Source organism: Cervus canadensis, chromosome X, assembly GCF_019320065.1.
Source record: "Cervus canadensis isolate Bull #8, Minnesota chromosome X, ASM1932006v1, whole genome shotgun sequence".
Classification (NCBI taxonomy): domain Eukaryota; kingdom Metazoa; phylum Chordata; class Mammalia; order Artiodactyla; family Cervidae; genus Cervus; species Cervus canadensis.
Genome location: NC_057419.1, coordinates 132055343 through 132076775, shown reverse-complemented (window position 1 = coordinate 132076775; position 21433 = coordinate 132055343). Strand labels below are relative to the sequence as shown.

At 39.8% G+C, this 21433-nt stretch overlaps 1 protein-coding gene across 3 annotated transcripts in view; it reads right to left on the bottom strand.

Annotated features, from left to right (window-relative positions):
• The window catches only part of TENM1 (teneurin transmembrane protein 1), an 891941-nt gene that overhangs the window by 109879 nt on the left and 760629 nt on the right, over positions 1-21433 (bottom strand). For all 3 annotated transcript variants that reach the window (XM_043459374.1, XM_043459376.1, XM_043459375.1), the window contains 3 exons: positions 21236-21379; positions 12005-12254; positions 3451-3471 (listed from right to left, as the gene is read on the bottom strand). In XM_043459374.1, the coding sequence (XP_043315309.1) occupies positions 3451-3471; positions 12005-12254; positions 21236-21379 (415 nt within the window). The remainder of the gene's footprint in view (positions 1-3450; positions 3472-12004; positions 12255-21235; positions 21380-21433) is intronic.

Here is a 21433-nt window from a genome sequence, read left to right as displayed (position 1 = left end):
ATTTTATTCAGATTTCCTTAGTTTTTACTAAACATCCTTTTTCTGTTTCAGGATTCCATCTAGGATACCAGATTATATTTAGCCTTCCAGTATCCTTAGGCTCCGAAGGGCTGTGACAGTTTCTCAGAGTTTGCTGGTGTTTGATGACCTTAACAGTTTTAAGGAGTAATGGTCAGGTATTTTGTAGGATGTTCCCACTGGAAGACCATGGGGTAAAGTGCCATTCTCATCAAATCAAATCAAGGGTACATAATTTCAACATGGCTTATCACTGTTGATGTTGACTTTAATCACCTGACTGAGGTAGTGTTTGTCAGCTTTGTCCTCTGTAAGTTAACTCTTTCTGTCTTATTTTCCACACTGTATTCTTTGAAGGGAAGTTACTCTACCAAGACAACACTTAAAGAGTAGGGAGTTAAACTGCACCTCCTTGAGGGTTGAGTATCTATATAAATTATTTGGAGTTCTGCGTGACAACTTTATGTTTTCTTCTCCATTTTTTTCATATCAGTATGGACTCATGGATATTTGCTTTATATTTTGCATTAAATCCAATACTACTTTATTTTTTGCTCAATACTACTTTATTTTTATTTGCTCAAATTGTTGCAGCTTTAGCCATTGGAAGCTCTCTGTGTTGGCTTGTGTGCCCCTCATCAACCCCCATCAATGTGGGTGTGCTTTGTTTGTTTTTTGAGCACGTCCTTACTTTCTGGAACTACAAGATGCTCCAGGCTCATCTTGTATGATACCTGCCCTGGCACTAGAATGAATCATTTCTCCAAGTATCCCTAGTCCTTTTATTGAACAATGGTATTAGAAACTGAGATCTGAATACTGGGTGTAAGCACTATTTTTTTCCATCCACATCTCTCTCTCTCCAACTATGCTGTGAACTCTTTGCAGGCAGGAACCTTACCTTTCTACCTCAGTGCCAACAGAGGGTCTGACAGGGCTGATGTTCAGTAAGTGCTGAACTAAACTGTAGGACAACATGAATCTAACTAAGACATAGAAGAGTTCAGGCCTTGGCTACTTAGCCAAGCCAAATGGAGGGGAGAGGGTCATTAGACTAATTAAGATGCTCTTAAAGACTGGCATGTTCCTGATTGTATTTGTAATTGCCATTTGCCCTCTAAGCATATTTATGTTAATGATAGTAAGGCTGGCAAATACTGACTTGAGATCCAGTGTATAGTTTTAATTGGAAAAAAATCAAATCCAATTGGAATACTTGATTTTTTTCTACTTACCTTTATCAAATAAGAGAATCCGGTAGATTCCAGGGACATCTTCAACCCTGGAATTACCATGCCAGCTGCTGTAAATAAACTGTTAAGGGCCCGACAGATTCCAGTATTGCTTTGGCAGTCATATGAGACAAAGCATCTCTGCAGCAAAGACTGCTTAAATACGGGTTTGAGTAAAAGTTTTCACATATTTAGTTGTACTTTTTGCCTTCAGAATAAAATTTTTCCAGTGCCCTTAGATCTTTCTAGAATAAAGAAGGGGTCACATCCCCTCCCCAAAACAACCTTCAATACTTTGGTAGTCAGCTTGTGGAAGTTTCAACTGAACCAGATTAATCATGTTTTGTTTAGGAAAAGTCCATAGGCTATTTTTCCAAGAGAAATGTTATTCGCACAAAAACACTTTGGAATGCATTACATTCATTTATTATTGAATATCCTCAAAGTGCCTGTGAGGGAACTTGGAATTATCATTCTTCTCAAATCTCAACTGAGGAAACCCAGGCACATAGAAAGCTCACCCAGGGTCACTAACAAGTCTGTGCTTGGACCAATATTAGATTAGATTGTATGTGACTGAGTGTGCAAAATAAATACCTTCAGAATACTCTTGTTCTGAAAGTGACAAAAAAAAAATTCAGTGTTACAGTCTTCTAACTATGTTGCTTTGCAAGACTGTTCTCAAACTCTGTGCACTGGCCTTTAGAAAATGGAATAGCCCAACACACCAAATTCAAATCTGATTGCTATTTTCTTGACAGCCAACAGTCAGGAAGGTCTCCTATATTGAGATGTAATTTCTTGCCATTTCATGCCATTTCCCAAGTGCACTTCAGCTCTTTTGAGATTGGTTTCTTTCTACTTTGTGAAAACATGCCAAACCTGAGAAAGAAAAACCACTGGAATACATTCCAATTTGTTCTAATCCCTTGTGTCTAAACACATATTGCGATTTGAGATATGTGACGATTTCTCTTATAACTTTAGTGTTAGACTTATTGTCATCTTCTGGTTAGTTTTCCATGCAAGCAGTGTGCCTGCATGGAGACTTAGCAAAGATCACTCAGCAAATATCACTTCATTCATGCCAGTTAAAACCACATAGATTGTTAAATGGGCAATTAATGCTCATAATTAATACTGTGCAACATTTTACCAGCAAGCAATTTGATAACCAACTTAATTTGCTTAAGGAATCAGTTATGCCAAAGTAGCAAGGCTGATCTTGTGCACTGCCATTTGGGAAGTGCCTCTCCCAAATGGAATCCAAATGACAAACCCCATCACCGCCATTTTGATGACAATTGGCATTCGACAGTGAACAAATTCAATTTTATCCTTTGCAATTTCAGGTAATTTAGAACAGTTTTGACAAGTGTAATGTGTTAACAAGTTGAATAGAAATACTTCTTATGACTAATTTCAGAGTTATATGCCATTGTCAGTAAATGGTCAGTTTAAAGTTTATTATCCTTTTTTTTGATGGGGTAAAATAGAAACCATGAGGTTGCATAAGAGGAACATGGAGAAATCTTATTCAAGCAGGTCATCATGGGCATTCTCTTAATACACTTGTCAACTAAATTCCTAGAAGTAGGAAGACTGCTGCACCGTCTCTTTCTCTACTTGCAACTTGAAAGTGAAAGTGAAGCGAAAGTGTTAGTCGCTCAGTCGTGTCTGACTTTGTGACTCCATGGACTGTAGCCTGCAGGACTCTATCCATGGGACTCTCCAGGCAATAATACTGGAGTACGTTGCCATGCCCTCCTCCAGGGGGTCTTCCTGATCTGGGGATCAAACCCACATCTCTTGTCTCCTGCATTGGCAAGAGGATTTTTTATGATCTGAGCCACCAGGGGAGTCCACAACATTAAATCTATTTGAACTTACAGACTCATCTGTGATATCACCTAAGAAAACACCATGAGACTGGAGGCTTTGCTTTCCTGGGAAGTACTGAACTGCCAACATTCTCTTATCATGTTTTCTTTTTGGTACATCATTCTGATCCTCCAGCAAATTCCACTTAGTGGAGTTCTCCTTTTGGAAAATACTTACCTAAGTTATAACTCCCAAGTTAACATTCACATTAGTCCTTTAACCTTATTTAAGAAGTCAAGTTTCCCTATTAGCATGTTATTAGGAGGCGATGTCTTGGGCAGGAAGGGGCATTAGGCACCCACCCATGTGAGTTGCTTACCTATGTCTGGTATCTCTGTTTCTAGGGTGCACAAGGTATCCACGAATAGCAAGTAAAAGCAAACAGAGAGTCATCAGTATCATCCAACAAGCCAAACTGAACCAGACACACCTATTCCTAACTCAGCTTGTGGTCAGTAGAGGGACTCCATAGTGATCACTCAGTCAGATGAGTAAGCCAAAGTGGACCCAATCCCTCCTGGCTGCTTATCCTAAGATGGCGCCAAGATGACTGAACATCCAGCTTGGTGCCTGGGCTAAAGCTCTAAGGTAGTTTTTTTCCAAAAGTTCTCTCTGGACTGTTTTCATTGGAAGCAGCTGAGCTCTTGCCACATGTGCAGTTTCCTGGGGGCTCTCCCCAGTCATGCCAAATCAGAATCTGGAAGTGGGAGGTGGGGCCCAAGAATTCCATTTTCAACAAACTCAGTTGGTGATTCTGAGGCAGAATAAGGTTTAAGAACCCCTGGGCTAGGTTTTGAAGAAGTACCTACTGCAAAGGGTCTGACCATGCAAGTCTCTAACTTGAAAGCCACTTTATCAAAATGCAAACTCTTTCATTATCAAGTCTGTGTACAACAGACATCCCCAACCCAAGCTGAAGCCACTTATATGATTGTAAGGTGAGATAGGGACATCTCTTGTGCACATTAACACAAGTATTTAGCAATATTAAACAATTTAACAAATTGAAAGTATAAAACTTTTTTCTTTAACCATGATAGAATGTACCTGGCATCAAAACTGCTGCATCAAGATAGTTTCTACAAAACATCGTTAACATCAAACTATGAGGGTCTTGTATTGGCCAGCTACTCATGCTCTGAGGGAGCAACCGGGGTGGGCAAAACAGAACTGTCATGTCAGAAGCAGCAGAATGCTTCAGGGGTCCCTGATCTGTAAGCAGCTTGGCACAGGGCACTGCCTAAGGTATCTTACTCTGGGACGGGGTATGGGTCTTCTCGCCCAGGGAGCACAGTCTGTGTATAGGCCTGACCTTGGGTCAAATCTGCCCAGAATTAAAAGGCTATAATCATCTGTGAAATATAGTCATTGCAATTTTAAAATCCTTTTAAACCTGGCCCTTAGGTCATTTTGAAAAACATGAAGATAACAAATCTTTTTATCTAAACTAGAAAATGTTCTTATTCGTTGGAACATCAGGAAAGAAGAAAAGATACAAAATGATTTCCTTTGAAGCCATCTGCAACTACTGATTTAACTCTTGTTGAAGAGAATCCTTTTGGGATTTGACTAGGTGGGCTACGGTGACAATCCACTGACTTTTCCGTTTTATGTGTTAGTCACTCCAGTCGTGTCCGACTCTTTGTGACCCCATGGACTGTAGCACACTAGACTCCTCTGTCCATGGAATTCTCCAGGCAAGAATACTGGAGTGAGTTGCCATGCCCTCCTCCAGTGGATCTTCCCGACCCAGGGATCGAACCTGGCTCTTCTGAATTGTAGGCAGACTCTTTACCAACTGAGCCACCAGGGAAGCCCCTTCTAGTTCACGGGGCCACCTCTAAAGCGTGGGTATCCCCAGGGTTGACACAAAAGATCAAAAGGTAAGGGTGGGGTGATGTAATTAGAAATCTGGCCTCAGGCGTGTGAACCTCTTTCAGTTTCTTTGTCTCTAGACACTTACTTATTTTTGTGGCCTCTGAATTATAGGGTGAAAGTGCTTAAGGCTGGCTCTAATCACCGTTACATGGTTGATCTTCCTGAAGGAAGTTGCTTTGTGAACATACTAGAAGGATCTCATTAAAGCATGGTTTCATCTGCCACAGACTCTCACGGTACAGAACCATGTGTGTGGCTCCAAAAGGTTTTGAAATTCTTAGGTGACGGCAAGGAGTGGGGAGAGGGGGTGGTTTGACTTTCTTGTGGCCGCTTCTGATCGTGCCAATAATGTCACTGTGAATTTGGGAAGATGTCCCATATTATGCAGAGCAGCTTCTCTCATTAACATCTCAGAGGGAGGAAGAGAAAATGACGGAATTTATTTCCAGTGTGTGACCTTGTTCTGTCTCAGAATTACTTTTAGTTAAAGATTTAGGATTGAGCCACCACCAAAGTCGGTTTGCTGTCTAGCTGGCAATGGACTGCACGCTGAGGTGTCAGTGTGTGAGTGCCTCACAGGCACCTGGGCCCATCAGCGGGCATCACCACCTGGCAACTGGCTGACTTGAAGCTCGCCGTGAGTTTGGAGGAGAAAGGTATGGAAGGGCAAATCTTTTCAGAGCAAGAAATGCTCCTGACGGTAGGATCTTTAAGTCAATCTTTGATTTTGTTCAGGACCTGCAAGATTAAAAGGGCTGTCTGTTCTTTTTTAATTAAAAACTTTTTACTGAGATATAATTCACATACCACAAAATTTCACCCTTCAAAAAAGTGCAATTCAGCAGTTTCCAGTAGACTCATAGAGTTGTACAACTATGGCCATTGTCTGATTCCAGAACATTTGCATCATCTTATGAAGAAACCCCATACCCATCAGCAGTCAGTTCCCATTTGCCCCATTTCTCCAGCCCCAGGCAACCTTTCATCTGCTTTCTGTCTCTATGAATTTGTTTATTCTTGACATTTCACATACACGGAATAAGATAATGTGTGGTATTTTGTGCCTGGCTTTTTTCATTTAGCCTCACGTACGACCCATTCTTTGTACATTTTGGTAAGGATGTATGATCCATTCTTTAGTATGTTTCATGGATGGAGAAAAAGGGGTAAGCCAACTTTGGAGTTTCTGGCTCGTGACCAGACATCATGAGAGTTTGCCTGGCCTGCTCTGTGCTGGTTGCAGCACTTTGCTTGTACTTCATGTTGTTCTTAGCTTCTTCCCTTATCCTTAGTCAGAAAGTATCTGATATCAAAGAACGGGCTTGCCTTGTTCATCTTCTCATGGGAGTCTTCCTTTGAAGACTGAGTTCCCACTCCTGCCACTTCTTAGAGCTTCCAACTTCAGGAAACCCTCAGTTAAGACTATCCTTCTCATTCTCTGTCCCTTGGCCTTATCACAACTTTTCTGTTTAGGGCCCTGCTTTCAGCTAGCCATTCGCTTGAAAATCAATCTGACAAATGAATCCATGCTTGGTGATTAATGATGATTTTAGCTTGATGGATTTTTCTAACACAGGTTCTCGTGTTGGGAACTCTTGGAGAGCCAATGTCTCAACTCAGAGGAACACATTTCTTAGGGTGGAAATTTGGGCCCCTTGGAAGGTCAGCAAAGATGTTTTGGGGGTGAGGTAAATGGAGCTTTTGGGTGACAATGCTAATACATGAGACTAAACTGGAAAGGTAACCACCTACTTCATCTATATGTAGTCTGTTTCTCTGTTTGGAACTCCAGTGCTGCTGATGAGAGGAAGGTTCTTGGTCATTTTTCAGATATTTTCAGAGCCCTTAAAAGTCTGTGTTCCATTTGTTCCTTCAGCAGAGCTCTCTACAACTTCTACTGTCCCTCATCATGCTAACTGCCCCTAAATGGGTGCTATTCCAGTTCTACCCAATCTCCAGTCAAAGACAGGAGTTGAGTTCTAAGAACAATGTAGGAAATATTAACCAGTCACTGTGAAAGAAACAGTAAAATCTCAAGAGAAAATTTGCATGTCACATTGACGTTTGTCAAGTCCAAATTACTCAAGGCACCAAGAAGCATTTGGTAGGCTCTTTTTTTTTCCTTTTTAAGGGAAGGACAAAATAAATATCCGGAGAATCATAGCATCTTGAACAATAACAGCATGAGGTTTTTACAAAGAATAAATCATTTCCAGTTATGCTTAATAGATTTGTGCAATTAGAAGATGAGAAGGGAGCAAGAGGATTCTCATATTTAAATTCTTACAAAGCACTTCATATGGTGTCTCCTGTTTTTATTTATATAATTACCCATGTGAGTTTTAGAAAACTGAAAAATGACTCTGAGGTCATAATCAAAGGAAGATGAAACACTCATAATTGATGAGAAACAGTTGATGGACTTGGGGATGCTGAGAATGAAGAAGAGAAAGCTCAGGTACCTATGATATTCTGTCTTAACACTTGTGAAAGCTTCTCAGGTAAATGAGGGAAGTGGCTTCTGTGCTTTAGATGTAAACATTTGCCAGTACTGAGTGGATGTTTCATGAAGGCAGAGTTTTGCTCAATATAAGGAAGAATTTTCAACAGAACATTCCCAAGAGGCAATGGGTTGTTGGGTGAGATAAGTAAGTTTACTGTTATTGAGAGAGATAAACAAAGTAAAGATGATCAACCGTAAGGGATGCAGTGCACACTACGTTTTACCAGACCCTTCTATGGACTCTTCTATCGCTAAGCTCATAAATCTGTGATATCACTTTTTAGTTATTGAAATATGTGTGTGTGTATGTGTATTTAAAATTTTAACATGAGAAGCAAAGCACTAGGGATATCTAAACCTAAGCTATCTCATAAATCTATCTTAAAAAAAACTTCACAGAATGAATTTTTGAGACTCCCTCAGGTTTAATTGCATGATCTTATAAGCTTCCCTTCTTTATTATTGTATCTTAATTTCCCACTGGAAGGAAGCACTAAGATGTATATGTGCAGATGAAATCTGCAGTAAACAGGCAAAGGGATACTATATGCTTAAATAACAAGAAATAATCTTGTTGATCTTGGCATGTTGCTAATAATAATGACAAAACTGACTTTTTTGTACCCTTCCCATTCAACCAATGGGGGATCAGCTAGAGGAAATAAATGACCATCCACCAATGAAAATGAAATTATTTTTGAGATCAAATGAAAGAAACTCAATTGGGGACAGTTTGGATCAGTGGAGCTGAGAGGAAAAATCTATAGTCTGCCAGTCTTTGAAATGTCAAGGGGCATCTAGAATTGTTCAATGTGGTCAAAAATGGAACAAGAAGATGAAAGAGAAGGAAATATAGAAGGGTACCCAGTAGGAGCAAGCTTTATGTCCTGTCAAGATGTCATCAAACACTGGGCGGATAACTACACATTTGTGGATCTTAAAACAGGTTAAACTGTATAAGACATGTAAGAGGTTGCTCAAATACTAAATTGACAATTTTATAGATACAAAAGTAGAAAACAGGGTAGTTAAGTTATATAATGAATAACCTGACAGAGAGCGAAGATCTAGAATGTTCTCTATTTTTTTCTGTAATAACTTATTGACAATATTGCTCTTCCACTCAGTTTTAAATGCAACCAATTAACATAATGACTATATATAGTCTGTGTTTCCAAGGAAACAGATGACTCAACCAAATAAAATGACTAATATGCGCTGGGGGGGCAATTAAATTAACTGATTTTAACATCAACCAAAAATTGGTACAAAATGAACTCTCTCTATATATAAAGTAGAATTCAATGAACATTATGGTTACTAAGCTAGCAAAGCCACCTTGTGTCAACTTATTTCTCCCAAGAAAGTTTAAACTTGGGAAAGTTATAAGGCAAATATATAAATTTACCAATCATATGTGAAAGATGCAAAGTGTACAGAATAGACTACTGATCAGGATACTTTTTTTTTAAAGTGAATCTAATAAGAACTACACTAGTTTCTGATTAAACATGACAGATAATGTTTGCTGTCATAGACTGAGTTGATGGTTTTGACTATCATCGAATAGGGAGTTACCTGTTAATTACATCTAAATGATCATATCTATATATTTATATTCCATCAGGTTATTTCTCCGATGGCCAATCACAAGAGTGTTGGGAGTACAGAAGGAAGAATATTTTTTCTCCTTGAAAGAAATGCAGGGAATCTTAACCAGGAGTCTACGAAAGGGCTTCATCCACAGGGATAAGTTGCTAGGGTGGGAGGTAGGGGGTGGAGATATGGCGAGAGAATGAAAATATGTAACGGCTGAGTTTTGTGTGAATGTGTTTATTTCTGGGGGAGAAGGCCCATAACATTCAATAGATTCTCAAAAAGGTCTGAGAACTTAAAGAAAAATGTTAGGAAGAACTGCTGTATAGGATGTCAGCTCAGAAGAGCCAGCTAGGCAGACTCACGCTAAGTGAAAGCCTGGGTGTGTGAGCTCATGGTGTGTGCTCGCCTTTGCCTTTGAAGAGCTGTGGCAGTGAGAGAAAATGGTGGTGTGTCTGAGCCACCAGGGAAGTCAAGAAGGAATTGGGATTGGAAACTACTTCACCCTGTCCAAAACAAATTTTTCCTTATACTGAGAAAACCACTTTGCAATTAGGGTCCAAGTTATTCTATTTTATTCTTCAAATGACTTTTGTGTTGAAGGAAGGTTATAAGGTACTTTGGACTAAAATGCAAATTTGTGAACTGTTAAGGACCCTTGACCAAGAGAGAAGCTTCTCAATGAATGACAATTGTTCCACCTTAGATAAATTTGCATTTAAATGACAAGGGAAAGGAGTCCATTTAGTTGGGTTTTCTTTATAGTATTATTTTTTGTTTTTATAGATAATCCTATGGGTTTTTTCCTCTGAGAAGGCAGCTATTAATATATAGGAGCTAGCTACATAGGTTTTATAGGGTTGGCTATATGGGGTTAGCCAGACAAGGTCTCTATGCAAGGGCCAGTATCTGCATGCCTGGAAACATTCAGATGGTGAATGAATTATTCAGTGCTCCACCTATGTTTGGCATCATGTAGACAGAGCATCCCTAGGATTTTGAAGACAATGTAGAATGCTGTATAAAACATTTCCAAATCCAGGTTACAACCATCATGGCCTTCTTCATTGATTTTCCAGTAAGTAGGTGCCCAAAGGGATACACTGCTTATAATGACAAATCCCAGTGAGGTATGACATCCCAAGGTACATGAACATTTGATTAGGGCGGAGTGCTATGAATTAGTACCTCTTTAGACTCTGTAGATGTGCTTTATCTTTATAAAATCTTAATTTTACAATCTATTTTTTTTTATCAGTCAAGGGATTTAACAGCTTTCTTCTCTATGACAGCGTTTGCAATTATAATTAAGAAACGTATTAAAACTGGAGTGAATTAATGTGAAAAATGGATGGGGGTTTGGGACTAGAAGAGTTCTCTAACTAGGTATGAAAGACTCAGTCTGAGAAAAGGGAGGTAGATTCCAAAGGAAAGCACGAGAATTTGAAAACTTTTGAGGAATGTCCTTAGGTATTCAAATTTCCATGTTTATGTGATCATAAGTGTTAAACGAAAATGACCCAAGACTTTTCATGTGATTTGACTGGTCCTGACTGTGCTCCGTGCATACACGTTGCTCCATCATTGTCTCTATTTTCCCAGTCACTGTTCTTGGTCACTACTTTTCAGGTCAATGAGGTGATGCCTGAGGCAAGAACTGTTTTATGGAAGAGTTTATAGGGTGGCATCAAAGTTTTCTGGAACATAGGGAAATTTTCAGCCTCATGTCCTGAAGGCATGCGTCAGGGATAAAACTGTAACAACCAATTAGGAGAAGGCTCTATTAGTTTACCCAGGGGAGGGGAAACAGATCTGTCTATCCCTCTTGGGATGGGAGAGGATGTCTTCCTTTTCTAGCACTCCAGGGGACATATATTTGTGCCTGATATCCTTAGAAACCTGAATATTCATTGGAAGGACTGATGCTGAAGCTGAAGTTCCAGTACTTTGGCCACCTGATGTGAAGATCCGACTCACTTGAAAAGACCCTGATGCTGGGAAATATTGAAGGCAGGAGGAGAAGGGGAGGACAGAGGATGAGATGGTTAGATGGCATCACTGACTCAATGGACATGAGTTAAGCAAACTCCAGAAGATGGTGAAGGACAGGAAAACTTGCCATGCTGCAGTCTATGGGGTAGCAAAGAGTCAGACACAACTGAGCAACTGAACAACAACAATAATCCTTAGAAAGGGAGAAATAAAGATGATTAAGCCGAGGTCTCTTTAGTTGTTATTTCTCTGTAACTCCAAAATATGAACAACAATGCCAAAAGGTATGAATTCCTTTCAAATGGTGTCAAAATACTTTGTCCTCTCAAGAAAATTCCTAAAACTGAGTGAGAAAGTCTAAATATGAATGCTTTAATCATTTTTTTGAACAGATCAGAGCTTTTAAGGATGAAAAAACTAATCCTTTTTCAACTGTTGCATTTTCAACAGCCATTTTCCTTTTGATGAATGGACCACTTCAAAAGACTGGACCTGGAGAACTTAGAAAATGTAGTTTTTGGCTCTGACAACACCTCTACCTGCTAGAATCAATACTATGTATTTTGGATGAGTCTTTGTTGTGGGCAGCGCAGGCGTTGAGTGACTTACCTGAGCACGCGACAGTATGGAGCTCCACATCAGTGTCAGGAATGCACTCAGAGAAGGCCACACATACAGGCATGTCAACACTTCCTGGTTCTCCAAAGCAGTGCTCAAAGGTTTCTTCAAGTGGGAGTAGGCATGGTGACCTATGTCTTTGGCCCTATTCCTGCATCTCAGCTCGGTACTACAATATGGCGACTGCATTTTCTGTTCCTTTGTGCAATGCCTTGTCTGTTCCTCTTATCTCATTCTTGCTTTTACCTTATCCGCTAAGCAAACACAGAGATTAGAGGAGACTTACCTTAATTCCAAAATACTAACGGAGTTTCCCGAGGGAAATATTCGCCTTACAAAATTGAAGTCACCAACATACACACTACCATCAGGGCCGGAAGCTAAGGCAACGGGAGCGAAGAGTTTGTTGTTGTGGGCGGGCCCGTTGCAGTTGGTGCAGGCTACGCTCCGTTGGTGTCCATTACCCATTATGGTCGCTATGACTGGAGGCTGCTGGGAAATGAACATATTTTCTCCATTCCCTTTATGTATGATTCCTAGATCCAAGGGGGAAAAAAAAGAATTAAAAAATGACCACACCATATTCTTGGCAATATTTTAAATTCTCTCTCATTGTTCAAGGCAGAAAAGAGCGTTGGCTTGCTATAAAAGAAGCTGAGAGTGAAGCACATTAGCCCAGGTTTTATTTAACTGCACAGCTACAACAAATGGCAGCATAACACTTTGCCTCAGTTTGTCCATCTACTAAATGGGGTAATATACCCAGTCCCTTTAATGCTGATTCTAAATGCCTCAATAAAGCGTTTAATGGCTTTTAATGATTTCCTGTTCACTTTGGGCTCTGTGAATCATCCGTGGCTGGTTTTTCATCTCTGACTGACTTTCTTCTGATGCCTGGTGCACATCTGTCTGACTTCAAATGTCCTGCTGTATGCCACTATGAAAAGGGAGGGTGAGTCAATTTTAATATTAACCTAGCAAAACACAATCAGAAAGGTAATCTACTTTGGTAATACTACTAGAATGCACTTCAAAGAGAAAAGAACTTGAATGTTCCACTCTTTTGGACCATATCTCACCATCATCAGTGCAGGAAATAAGAGATACTGACTTATGAAAATGCTGGAAACTACTCTGCAGTCATTTTCTCTGGGAAATCTCATCCATTCTCATGACTTAACTCCCATCTCTCTACGTTGAAACTTTTCTCCTGTCCAGAGTTCTCACCTGACATGCAATTTCCTACTACATATCTTTACTTGGATGTCCCACTGGTACCCTAAACTCAACAAGTTTAAGACTGAACTCAGTAGGCAAAACACTCTCTGACATAAATTACAGCAAGATCCTCTATGACCCACCTCCCAGAGTAATGGAAATAAAAGCAAAAATCAACAAATGGGACCTAATTAAACTTAAAAACTCTTGCACAATGAAGGAAACTATAAGCAAGGTTAAAAGACAGCCTTCAGAGTGGGAGAAAATAATAGTAAATGAAGCAACTGACAAATACTTAATCTCAAAAATATACAAGCAGCTCCTGCAGCTTAATACCAGAAAAATAAATGACCCAATCAAAAAATGGGCCAAAGAACTAAACAGACATTTCTCCAAAGAAGACATACAGATGGCTAATAAACACATGAAAAAATGCTCAACATCATTCATTATCAGAGAAATGCAAATCAAAAACCACAATGAGGTACTGTCTCATGCCAGTCAGAATGGCTGCTATCACAAAGTCTACAAACAATAAATGCTGTAGAGGGTGTGGAGAAAAGGGAATCCTCTTACACTGTTGGTGGGAATGCAAACTAGTACAGCCACTATGGAGAACAGTGTGGAGAGTCCTTAAAAAATGAAATAGATCTGCAATACGACCCAGCAATCCTACTGCTGGGCATACAAACTGAGGAAATCAGAATTGAAAGAGACACGTGTACCCCAATGTTCATCACAGCACTGTTTACAATAGCCAGGACATGGAAGCAACCTAGATGTCCATCGGCAGATGAATGGATAAGAAAGCTGTGGTACATATACACCATGGAATATTACTCAGCTATTAAGAAGGACGCATTTGAATCAGTTCTAATGAGGTGGATGAAACTGGAGCCTATTATACAGAATGAAGTAAGTCGGAAGGAAGAACACCAATACAGTATATTAATGCATATATACAGAATTTAGAAAGATGGTAATGATGACCCTATATGCAAGATAGCAAAAGAGACACAGATATAAAGAACAGATTTTTGGACTCTGTGGGAGAAGGCGAGGGTGGGATAATTTGAGAGAATAGCATTGAAACATATGAAATAGATGACCAGTCCAAGTTTAATGCATAAAACAGCTGATGCACTGGGACAACCCAGAGGGATGGGATGGGGAAGGAGGTGGGAGGGGGGTTCAGGATGGGGGACACATGTACACCTGAGGCTGATTCATGTCAATGTATTGGCAAAAAACCACCACAATATTGTAATGTAATTAGCCTCCAATTAAATAAATTAATTTAAAAAAAAAAGAAGAGAAAGAAAAAAAGACTGAACTCTATTTTTCTGTACTGCCCCCCACCCAAAACCATGCTCTTTCTCCTATGTTCTCTGCTGATCTTCTGAGTGGCATCACCAGGCATGTATTTACTCAAGTTGGGAATGTGGGCACCACTGTGGCTCTTCTTTTCCTCATTCTTTAACCCTAATTAATTACTAAACCCCCACTATCTCCTCAAATATGTTGAACCAGTTCCATGGTCTCTGTCCTTACTACTACTGCTTTAGTTCAGTTTTTCTTAACTTCTTAGTTTCTTGGTTTCTGTGTATACCCATCTCCAAACTATTGTCCATATTTCTGCCGTAAAGATTATTTCATGTTGATATATGGCAAAAACCAACACAATATTGTGAAGCAATTATCCTCCAATTAAAAATAAAATAAAGATTATTTCAATATGTGGATTAGAACCTTTCGGTAGTTCCATATCCTCTATGATAGCAATCTCCAACCTTTTTGGCACCAGGGACTGGTTTTGTGGAAGACAATTTTTCCATGGATGGGGGCGAGAGTGGGGGTGGTTTCGGGATGATTCGAGTGCATTACATTTATTGAGTTTGTTGAGCAGGAGGCGGAGCTCAGACTTAATGCGAGAGATGGGGAGCTTCACTCCATACAGGCGAAGCTTCATTCACTTGCCTGCTGCTCACCTCCTGCCGTGTGGCTCGGTTCCTAACAGGCCACACACCGTTACTGATCTGTGGCCCAGGGGTTGGGACCCCTGCTTTATGGGATAAGGGGCTCATTTCTTATGATTAAGGCATACAAAGTCCTTCATGATTTGGCTCTTGTCTCCTTCTTCAGTCTCCCCTCTCATCACCCTCTCATTTTTATCCCGAGTTTCAGCTACAGCAAACTATGTACAAGTATTTTCACATGCTTCTGTTCTCTGCTTTTGTGTTTTGCTGGTCCCTCCATCCTGAATGCCTTCCTCATCTTGTTTGCTTGGGAAAGTCTGATCTATCCTACAAAGCTCAGCCCAGTTCTTCCTGGATGCTCTGTTCAGGCAGAATTTATTATTCCCTCCTCTGTAAGTGTGCACAGTTTTTTTTCCATAGCTCTACTATGACACTTGCCACATGTAAGATATAGTTTTCATGACTTCTCTGTCTTCCCCATCACAACATGAACTCCTTCCTCTGTCTTACTCTTTTCTGCATTTTAGTGCCAAGCCCTGTGGCCAAGTCATTAGAAGTGCTCAGTAAATGTTGGAAACAGACTTTGAGTCTCTTGTAGTTTCCTTGTCCAAATCACAGTGATTTTGAGAACCTGCTGAGCCTGGGCAGAAAACCCAAGGAGCAAGTACTGCTGTGCTAAACAGCTCGAGTCTGCCCAGAATGAGCCAGGGCAGGTAAAAAAAAATCCATGTGGTGAGAAGACATGCCCGTGTGTCAGGCTGTAGCAACTGACAGCAAATGAATGAATGCAGCTATCCTGTCCAGTCTTATTTTTTTTCTCCTATGACTCCTGTTATCTATCTCCTTGGACTCCCTGTTATTCTTCCTAAACATTTCCTGAAATGTCTCCCTTGGTTTTCTTCCAACTTTGGTCCCACAGTCCTACAATAGAAACCATTGATCACTCTGAAATAGGAATGTCACCGGCAAAAATTAAGAGGGTAAAACATGCACAAGGCCATGGCACCAAATATGAACCTGGAAACAGAAATGCCATACTTATATAGGCTTTGGATTTCAAATCTCAAGTAATTTTACTTTCTCTCCCAAGGTGATTTCTGGCTATTTTTTTCCAAAATATCTGCAGGAGCAGCTATGAGCTTATGCCCCAACAAATTGCTCTTTTATTGCAGAACCATGAGATAGATATCTTGAGGCTCACTACTTTCTTATTAATTTTATTAATAACTTTATTAGGCAATGAAGAAATTTCTCAAGATTTAGAATAGTTAATTAAGTTAGATTAATAGGATGGAATTTCATTTCCCCCAAAACACTTAATTGCAGTGTGATCAATATCACAATTTAAATGAATTGGGAGAAAGTGAATGAGAACTGGCATGACAGTTGCACAACATCTTTGAAAAGAAATCTCCTGATGATTGCTCACTGAATATCCTACCAATGAGACTATGATATGTTCTTCAATAAATGAGGAAACCAACTGTTTAGCATGTCAGTATTTCAGCAATGCACTACAGGGTATATCATTCAAAAATATTTCCAATTATTGGCTTGGAAATACCAGATTTGCTATTAACATCTATTTTCACAGATAGATATCCATTTTTTTATATCAATATAATGATATAGTTAACAATTACCTTCAAAATGACATGTTATTACCAGGCTCCTGGCAATTTAAAAACTAAAGATGGCTATTCTAAACCATTCTTCTAAGCCTGCAATTCTAAAACTCTTCTTTTCTATTAGAAAGCCCAGCACTCCATCAAAGAAGAAGAATGATTAAAGGAAATAAAACATAAGGCAATGTACTTTCTGATTACATCTCAACAATTGATGTCTTGCTTTCATGCAAGGTACTAAAGTGCCCGTGTACTGAAATTACCATTCCTGTTTAAAGCTGAAGCAATCAAAACAAAAATGGGCAAACCCCTTTTGTATTGCCCTGGAAAAATAGATCATTTTGAAGGGTGTTTTTGTTGTTTCAAGAATCTGTTTAACCTTCCATTACATAGAACCGGGGCATACCATCTAGCAACAATGATTTAACACCAATTCTTCTGCAAAAGGTTGCTTTGAAAATATTTTGTTTATGTTCCTGGAAATCTTGATCAATTACTGCTGCCTCCTTTCCAGTTTATTCTGCCACACATGCTCATTCTGAAAACAGAATCAAATGATCCAGAGACTACACACATTATTTATAGGAAGGCCAACTTCCTGCTAAGGATTGGGTGTCTTGTTTACAGTTAACAAAGAAACCCCACTGGCTGGGGGTCTGTGGCATGTTTTCTCCCTCAAGTTTTCCTTTTCTCTGCCAAAAAGTCAAGTCTGTTGTATAATAATTTAAGCATACTTCTAAACACACGACTCATCCTCCTGTTACCTTGCTCAGAACTTCTTTTGAAGCTTATAAATAAGTTTGAAATAAAATTCCCCTTGGAAGCCAGTGGGTGGTGCTTTATACTGATTTCAAAGAAGAAACCATTTTTCAGGCTTATGAACAACAAGGGACACAATAAATATTTCTCTTAGGACTTGACTGAGAGGATATAAACACAAACTGGGAGACATGCCAATGTGATCAATGGAAATTTACTTCCCCTCCCAGTAAAACCATTTGCCAAAAAACTACTGGCCTATCTTGGAGGTTAAGTTAAAGGAAATTCTTGATTTATTTCAGACAGATGACAACACCCAATTAGAACCCTGGATAGTTTTTTCTAATAATTTTAAATACTCAACTGGCATAATTTTAAAGAACTGATTTATCTTAAAAGAAACAAATACGTACTCTCTGCAATCACTAATAAGATGTATTTTGAAGGAATAATATTGAAAAACACAAGTTCCCAGTTGGTTTTCTTTGTTAATCTCAGTGAAAGTAAGAACCATCTTGATATATCAGACATAATATTTGGAAACAATGCTCCACAAGCAATGGCTAATTGTCAGGTAAATACAATTGCTGCAACTGAAATGACAAATGGTCTGAAAACACTGCCTGCTAGAAACTACCCGCTGCATAATGATTTAGGAGGCAAAGAAAAACTGCAGAATTGAATGGCAGCAGACATCCAATTTAATTACAGGTGTCTTTTTAACCAGTGAGAAGAAATTGGGGGAAGATAGATTCTTGTTTCTAATCTGCTCTCTGTCTCAGATCAAAAAAGCAGGGTGCCTAAAGAGTTAGGCTCTGGCCTTAATCAGTCAGAAAAGACTGTCTGACCTGACCGGGGAGAGTGCGTTGTTTTCTAATTGGTCCTCTCAAAGCTGCTCCTTCACACTCATCATTCCTGCTTCTAAAACTGCCTTTGTGGGTAGGATTTAGATTCCCAAAATGTCCCAAGAGAGGTGTTGGTGTCCAACGGCAGGCTGAAAGGCAGTGGCGGTGCTGGCTTCAGCCCTGTTTCCTGGCAGGCACGACCTGTCCTATGTGTGTGTAGGCATACTGTACTGTGTGCCTACAAATGCGTTGATAAAGATAATATCAAGTCACCCTTTTCGGCACCAGGGACCGGTTTCACGGACGACAATTTTTCCAAGGACTAGGGGGACAGGGGGAATGGTTTCAGGATGATTCAAGCGCATTACATGTATTGTGCAACATTATTTCTATTATTATGACACCAGCTCCACCTCAGATTATCAGGCATTAGATCCTGGAGGTTGGGGAGCCCTGGATAAAATGAACAAATCTTCCTTTAAATAAGTCTGTCTTAAGTAAGGTTTCTTCCTCAGGATAAAATTCTCAGAAACAGACAGAAAGTAGATTTAGTAGGGCTGGAGTGAGTACCAGGGATCTTTTGGAGTGATAAAAATATTCTAAAACTCTGTCGTGGTGACGGTTGCAGAACTCCACACTTTACTAAAAATTATTGAAGTGTACACTTAAAATGGGTGAATTTTATGGTGTATAAATTATACTTCAATAAAGCTGTGAAAAAGATTCTCAGAAGTAACTTGATACCTATTACCCTAAACATGAATTACCAGTGAATTAGAGGTGGAAAGAACACATTTGTGGAAATCAGGGGGGCCCCCAAAGCCAACTTTCTGAATGGCTTCCATCTGTTCTGAATTTTTCAGCCTGGGTGAAGCAAATGGTAAGAGAATATAGGACGGGGAGCACACAGCTGGGGACTGGCTCGATTGAGGTCATTCCCACTTTGTGTTTAATGTCAATGACAGGCATTTGAAAGAGACAATCCATACCAGCCAATAAAAGTGAGTGGAAAAGAAACGGCTGCTTAAAATGTCAAACTCTTTCAAATCAAAACAAAAAACCTAATAATTTAATAACTGGCATCTGCCCTTTTATTTTTATACTTTTGAAACTGTGATTCTCCTTTTGACAACTGAAAAAGGGTTGACATTTTATATCTGTGCCTAAATCTTTGCTCTTAAACAAACAGTTGGAAGGGGAATTCAGAGTCTTCCTTGAAAGTGGGGAAGGACATGTAATGGGGGGCATATGGCAGCAGACTCCTTCACCTTCCGGGGTCCTACACTGGAACTCTGGTAAGCGGTCTTAGGCTATGGTTGAAGCAAACCTGGTTAGCTTGGGTGATCAAAATTTCCCAGCCTGTGGGGCTGGTCAGCTTGGCTGATTCAACTACAGTGCACATGAATAAGACCAGAGATGTGGTTATAAAATGGATCTCTTAGCCTTGGTCAGTTCATGGCCTTACAAGAGAACCCTGCCTTAGCCAGTTGTTTCACAAAGGTCAGATGGATACAAGGATGGAAGGATATAGTTGTCTCAGTACGTTCACATCCCCAGTCCTGGAGAAATAACCCCAAGACAACATCCTACTAAAGGCTGCTCAGAATCTGCCTCTTTAGATGAAAAGGGATATGAGTTCACAATGAAAACTTACCAGCAGATGTTCAAATGATGCTGGGTGGAAACACCAATGATAGGTTTCCCAACAAAAGGAGGTGAAGGAACTTGGATGAAGCCTTTATAACCAGGGGAGCAAAATCAGTTTGTCTGAGAGAAGCATGGGCTAAGGGCCTCCTGGGGTCTCTTCTGATGTAACATCGAAATTACAAACTAGGCGACAGTGACAGCAGGAAGAGTGGTCCAAAGAAGACAAAGACGGAAGATGAGCACGTATGGATTTTCACTGCTTGACCTGCTTTTCCTAAGTCCAGGACTCAGGAGGCTTAAGACTAAGTGAAGTCTGGAGCTGTACTCTTTCCCCAGATTCTTTCTCGTCTTCCCTGTGTCCCTCCTACCTCTTTTTCACTACTACCCATTGCTATACCTTTACTCTATACCTTGCTTCTTACCGCATATACTGACATTTATATGGATTAAAAAAAACTGGTGTAGAGAGATTACATGGCTCTGGCCACTTACTGTGAGCCCTGGGGGAAAGTCATGTGACTCAGCCTTGGATTCCTGACCTTTCAGTGAGGTGAAGGCCACACTGCAGGGTTGTTGGGTTTAAAATGGGACAGAGTTCACTAAAGCCCGTTGAAAACTGTATGACACATATGATTCATTAATTCGAAGATGCTTCCCATTTCAACATCTCTGGAGTAAGCATGTATCTTGCAAACAGTGTGTGTTATTGTTTAACTGGCAGTATTTTCCATAAAATAATGGTATACTTATAATCATGGGCTTTCCTTGTAGCTCAGTCAGTAAAGAGTCTGTCTGCAATGCAGGAGACTCGGGTTCGATTCCTGGGTCGGGAAGATCCCCTGGAGAAGGAAATGGCAATCCACTCCAGTATTCTTGCCTGGAGAATTCCATGGACAGAGGAGCCTGGCAGGCTACAGTCTATGGGGTCACAAGAGTCAGACATGACTGAGCGACTAAGATCCCCTGGAGAAGGAAATGGCAATCCACTCCAGTATTCTTGCCTGGAGAATTCCATGGACAGAGGAGCCTGGCAGGCTACAGTCTATGGGGTCACAAGAGTCAGACATGACTGAGCGACTAAACACACACATACTTAGAATCAGTGATGCCTTAGATCACATGAAATACGGCAATTATTATTCCAATTGTTAAAAGTTGGCTACAAGGTTGGATAAACTGGTTAATCATTTGGGCTAGAGCAGTAATGATAGATGATTCTGAAAACCCAGTTTCATTTAACTTTGTGAAGAGGTCTCACTTGATTAGCATTAATTTGAAATCAGATGATTGCATTTGAAAAGAAATATAATATGGTCATCTCTAGGTGGTGGAGTTATAAATAATTTTTTCCTTGTACTTTTCCAAATTTTCTGCAGTAAATATTACATATATATGTGTATATAGCATTAGGAAAACAGTATTAATGAATATTTTAAAATGTGCTTACCACTTTGAGGATTCAAAATATGATGCTTATTCAATGACCAGCCTCCTAGGTTAGAAGCATCCATCTCAAAACCTTGCAAGATAACTGTCCTTTTCTCCCAGAGAATAAAGTCTGGGCACATTTCGTATTCATATCCCACAGACACTGCAAACAAAGAGTTAATAATGCTTTAGAACATTTAAAAAGACTTGCTTCTAG